Source organism: Lucilia cuprina, chromosome 3, assembly GCF_022045245.1.
Source record: "Lucilia cuprina isolate Lc7/37 chromosome 3, ASM2204524v1, whole genome shotgun sequence".
Taxonomy (NCBI): Eukaryota; Metazoa; Arthropoda; class Insecta; order Diptera; family Calliphoridae; genus Lucilia; species Lucilia cuprina.
This window is the reverse complement of record NC_060951.1, coordinates 7,430,131-7,436,281: the sequence shown is the minus strand read 5'-3', so window position 1 is coordinate 7,436,281 and position 6,151 is coordinate 7,430,131. Positions and strand designations below refer to the sequence as shown.

At 31.4% G+C, this 6,151-nt stretch overlaps 2 protein-coding genes across 2 annotated transcripts in view; one reads left to right on the top strand and one right to left on the bottom strand.

The window, feature by feature from the left end:
* The window catches only part of LOC124418744, a 2,394-nt gene extending 1,426 nt beyond the window's left edge, over window positions 1–968 (bottom strand). The window contains exon 1 of the mRNA XM_046946013.1: window positions 963–968. Within this exon, the coding sequence (XP_046801969.1) occupies window positions 963–968 (6 nt within the window). The remainder of the gene's footprint in view (window positions 1–962) is intronic.
* Window positions 969–3,491: 2,523 nt separating this feature from the next.
* LOC111684092 (C-type lectin 37Db-like) lies at window positions 3,492–4,249 on the top strand. Its single transcript, XM_023446215.2, has 3 exons — window positions 3,492–3,649; window positions 3,712–3,785; window positions 3,860–4,249. Exons 1-3 carry the CDS (start codon window positions 3,553–3,555, stop codon window positions 4,223–4,225), a joined length of 537 nt encoding a protein of 178 aa, XP_023301983.2. The 5' UTR covers window positions 3,492–3,552; the 3' UTR covers window positions 4,226–4,249.
* The last annotated feature ends 1,902 nt before the right edge of the window (window positions 4,250–6,151 follow it).

Below are 6,151 nucleotides of genomic sequence, written 5' to 3'. Positions count from 1 at the left end.
GTCTATAGTCTGGACTATAGAACAGTCTATAGTCTGGACTATAGAACAATCTATAGTCTGGACTATAGAACAGTCTATAGTCTGGACTATAGAACAGTCTATAGTCTGAACTATAGAACAGTCTATAGTCTGGATTATAGAACAGTCTACAGTCTGGACTATAGAACAGTCTACAGTCTGGACTATAGAACAGTCTATAGTCTGAACTATAGAACAGTCCATAGTCTGGACTAAAGAACAGTCTATAGTCTGGACTATAGAACAGTCTATAGTCTGGACTATTAAAGAGTCTAAAGTCTGGTTAGTTAGTTAGTTATTTGTTTTTTAGTTACTAAATTACTTCATATAGAAACATTACATTATTTAATATAAATATCCACCGCTACGTATGCTTAATATCGATTTCCTTGCTATAAGCAAGGAAATGAATTAACCCCTAACTTATGCTATAATAAATCCAAATATAAATATCAGTCTTTTTTCTTAAGCCCAATTGAACTTAATATTCTAAAAGTAATAAGAATGAAGTCAATGTTAATCAAATGTTAAACCTAATCAACTAATTTTACAAATTTCTTATACATAACATAGTATTATTTAGCAAATCATTTATTCATTGGCCATATTACAAGAAATTCATTTCGATTGTTTGAACTCGTCTAAGTGTTTACAATACCCACCCAATATGCATTTGCTTAAAGGGAACCAGAAACCGCAAAGAGTATAAGAATGGCAACATGAAATATAAATGTAAGCAAAATAGTAACAAACAAATGTAAATTAGACAAACTTTTCAAACATATTTTTTTCAAAAATTAAAATAATAATACTTAACTAATTTTGGCTTAGGGGAATTTCATTCTCACAATATCTAAAGATTTCGATCTACAATTGACCCATGATATCATAAAAGAACCTTTTACGAAAACAACCCTAATGATCATGTAAACATCGATCTTTACCGCCATACTGTTTTATTTAAATTTAAATTATTTTGCAACTTTGTAAACTTTTCAAAAGAAAACCTCTGCGGGACAAACAATTACTAAGTAGCTGTTAATCTTTGTCACGTGTATAAAAATAAAAAATGACAACGGATGTTAAAAATTATACTAACTGACTTTCATGCTTAAATGACAGCAACATATGTTCTCCTAACAACAACACAGCTAAAAAATAAAAAAAAAGTTGAAAAGAAATGCTCTTGGGATGTTTAAGTAAATAATAGATTTCATAACCGTGCAGAGTTGGAAACCCCATAGATAGTTAAATGAAATAAGATTTTTTTGTTTTGAATAGACTAGACTATGACCAGACTATGACTAGACTATGACTTGACTATCAACTAAACTATCTACTAGACTATCAATTAAGGTTTCAACTAGATTACCTATTCATCAATCTACTAGACTATCAACAAAGCTACACAAATATATACTAACATATATTATCAACCAGACTATTAACGCAACAATCTATGCAACTATCTACTAGAAAATGAGCTGGACTTTCAACTAGAATGTCAACCAGAAATAATTTTAATTAGACCAATTGTAGCTCATGATTTAATAATCTGGTGAACTGCTTTAGACAAATAATCTGGTGGACTGTTTTGTGTTTAAGTTGTGCCATGAATACTACTTCTACCAAAACTCTGAAAACGTTGATAGATATTCCACCCATTGAAACATTTTTATTTTAGGCGAACTGGCCAAATATGTTATAGAACACTTCATCAATGTATACTACATGGACGGACGAACATACATAGCTAAATCGAATCAGAAAATGTTTCAACGCTAATTGATATAACTTTCTGATGATTATACGACCAATATTATTGTGCGTTACAAACGTTAGCACAAACCCAATATACCCTCACCCCTAAGTGATGTAGGGTTTAAATATGGGTAATATAATGCAATAAGGACTCTTGGAATAATGAAATGGTGGGTAGAACGACAAAGATCCTATAAAGGAACCCTGATGAGAACAAGACGAGAAATCTCAGAGACATAGCTTGCATGATGGTGCGTATTCTGAGTGGACATACAGGAACAAGAACACATCTATACAAAATTGCCAGTGAGTATGTACTGCGGAATGTAAAGCATATGGAGAGGACAGTGAAACTCCTCTTCTGAACATTGAAAAATAATATACTTAGGCAGGGGACTTGGTGTAGGTTTTCGGATTTGTTGTACTATAGATCCTACTGTTAACCTAAATATCTACCTAAATACCCATTTGTCCTCAGTATGTCACTTAAAAAACTAAACATCTAAAGAAAAATAAACTCACTCATATATTTTGCTGACTAAGAATTTCTAATCATAATATTACACTGCTAATGGTAGAAATAATTTTCTTAAACACCTGCTGTTTGAGCAAGACAATCTGAAATTGTATCTACACAAAGGAGATGGTTAAACAGAGACGACTCTCTCTAGGTGTTACAAACAGAATGATAAAATCAATATAACTCATACATTTTAATTAAAAGGTACGGAAACAGTAAGTAAGAAATTATAGATGAACGATGCCGACAATATTATACCCTACACTTTTTACAAAAATAAAATGTGATTTAATTGTCAAAATAAAGAATTTAAGTTAAACTGTTACTTAGATATACTTAAGCCGTTTATTGTTGGACAGGCAGACAGACAGACAGACAGACAGACAGACAGACATACAGACAGGCAGACAAACAGACAGACAAACATACAAACAGTCAGACGGACAGATAGATAGACAGACAGACAGACAGACAGACAGACAGACAGACAGACGGACGGACGGACAGACGGACAGACGGACGGACAGACGGACATAGCTTATACGACTCAGAAAATTAAACACAATTATGAACTTATCTTAACCACCGATCTTAACCAAGATCATGTACCATGTAGTTTGATTACAAGCTTTACATGGACTGAAGGACGGACAGACAGACAGACAAACAGTCAGACGGACAGACGGACAGACGGACAGACGGACAGAAAGACAGACGGCCGGACATAGCTTATCCGACTCAGAAAATCATTGTGAGCCCATTTATATACTCAAGGTGCGTATAAGACTAATATTATTGTGTATTACAAACATCAGCACAAACCCGGTATACCCTCCCCACTGGAATAGAGTATAAATATTACAATTAACTAAGAAAATTTATACATAAGTGCGACAAGTTGAAGCTAGCTTTCAGTTACATTTAGACCACAACATGCTGCACAGTTTTTGAGTAACACTAAAACATTATTGGATTTCTATTTCTATACGTTTCATATGGACTAACTAAATCAACATACTAAGCCATGATAGTAGTTGACAAAATATGCAAATTATTATTTGTATTTCTAAAATAGAGTCGTAGTTCAATATTGATAAGAATAGAAAATTATATGTAAATGACAAATCTTATCAATTGTTCAGTTCTACATTCAGATCACGAGTTTAAAATGAATGAAATTAATAAAAATCAATGCGCTGTCGACTGCCAGTATTATATACAACCTGGCATTGTTCACATCTTTCCTAACAATAATGTGGACATATAATTTCAAGATTTATTTATTTTTAAGTTTCACATCGACAGCACTAGCTGGTCGTGAAAATTCTGTATCTTCATGTGTATTAGATGGTAAAAAGAAGCTCAAATTTATCCAAATCTATATAAAAAAAACAATAAATATTTAATTTAAGGTTATGAAGATGATTTCAAATTGGAACCATTTACAAAAGTGGGTAAACATTTTTATTATTTTGGACAGACAAAGGTAAGATTTTATAAACATTTTTTTAAAAATTAACTTAAGGTCTAAACAAATTTGCTCCCTTTTTCACAATTAAGGTTACTTGGTACAAAGCCTTTTTAATTTGTCGCTCTCTAGGCGGTTTTCTAGCATCTCTTGAGTCTCAGGAAGAACTAAATGCCATTTCTAATTATTTGATTGCAAATTATCCTTTAGATCGCTGGTGGTGGCTGTCAGGATCTGATGTAGATTCAGAGGGTAATTTTTATTGTTATAACACTGGTGAACGTATGAAATTCTTCGACTGGTCTGAGGGACAACCGGATAATTATGGCGAGGAACATTGTGTTCATTTGTGGTTCATAAAAACAAAATATCAAATGAACGATTGGTGGTGCACCAGGGCGGCCTATTATATTTGTAAAGCAACTAAACCGAAGACTATAGTTTTAAGTGTGTATTAAAGAGGCGGTTATAATTAAACATTATTATAAAGTTCTATGTTATTTTTGCAAATTTTTGACATGTTTTTGGAAATGTTTTAATTTGTATTTATTCTTTTTTGATACTTTGAAACAAATATAAAAATTTATGCAAAAATTAATTGATACAAAAATAAAACTGTTTACTTAAAAAAATTTTAATTTTTTTTTGCACAAAATGATTTTGTTGTGGTAAATAATGTAAACAAATATGTATCAAACGTTTTTGCAAAAAATCTAAAAAATTGTAAACCAAAAAGAATAATATAAATTTAAATTATAAATGGACAGCTATACAAAGACAAGAAAAGAAAAAAGTTTTCCAGCTCTCAAGTTAAGGATTATAAAGAAAAATGGCTGATAAAACTTTTGTTATGACAAAAACCTCATAAATTTTTCAATTTACAATTTAAAGAAAATGTAAAGAAAATCAAAAAAATGTGTAACTTCATTAATTTCACCTCGAAGTTATTTGAAGTGTGATACAGAAGAAATCTATAGTTTTGAAAGCAATACATTTCTTGTGTGATTTCAACGAATGAAAAGAAACTAATGGTTTTTATATGTAAATAACTTACATTAAATAACATTTAAATCAACAGCTTTTGGTTTTATATCAGATTGTAGTACAAATACTTTAAAAGTGCTAAAATGTAGATTACTCTACTTTTTTGAGCATAGTTTCATTTCAAACCATAAAATTCTATTATTCCCATAGGAAACATGCCATTTACTATGGTAAATGTTACCAGAATACATTTATTTTACAAAGAAGAAAATTATTCTTTTCTTTAGTCAATAAAATCCTTTTTACTAAAAATATTGTACGAATTTATTTGAATAGATTTTGACAAGAGCTATTAGACTTGACTAATGTAGTACAACGAGGGTTGTATTAAGTCTATTCTACTGATTATAGACCCGATTATAGTTTTGACTATAAAGCAGACTATAGTCTTTCTGCCTTATTCATAACAATTTATCAAAGATTTATAGAATAAATTTTGTATGAAAATTTGATTTCTAAACCTTTGATAAAAGTTTATGAATAAGACCCATTGACTATATGATGGTGCATAGTCTAGCTGTCTATAAACTTCACTAGAGAAAAGTATATAGTCTTGCCTAAAAACCGGTCTATAGACTTGCAGTCTATAGTCTTTACCATAAAGCTGTCCATAGCCTTAACTATAGAACTATCCATAGTGTTGACTATAGAGCTGTCTTTAGTCCTGACTATAGAACTGTCTAAAGCCACGAATATAGAGCAACCTTCTGTCTACAGTCTTGACTATAAAGCAGACTTCAGTCTTGATTATGAAGCTGTCTAAAGTCTTGATTATATAGCTGTCTAAAGTCTTGACTATAGAGCAATCTATAGCCTTGACTATAGATCAATCTATAGTCCTGACTATAGAAAAGTCTATAGTCTTGACTAAAGAGCAGTCTGTAGCCTTGACTAAAAAACAGTCTATAGTAATGACTATAGAGAAGTCTATAGTCTTAACCATAGAACAGTCTAAAGTCTTGACTATAGAACAGTCTATAATCTTGACTATAGAACAGTCTATAGTCTTGAGTATAGAACTGTCAATAGCCTTGAATATAGAGCAGCCTACTGTCTACAGTCTTGATTATAGAATAGTCTACAGTGTTAAATATAGAGCAGTCTATAATCTTGACTATAGAGCCGACTACAGTCTTAACTATAGAGCAGTCTATAGTATTGACCATAGAGCAGTCTAAAGCCTTGACTATAGAGCAGTCTATAGTCTTGACTATAGAGGAGTCTATAGTCTTGACTATAGAGGAGTCTATAGTCTTGACTATAGAGGGGTTTATAGTCTTGACTATAGAGGAGTCTATAGTCTTGACTATAGAGGAGTCTATAGTTTTGACTATAGAGGA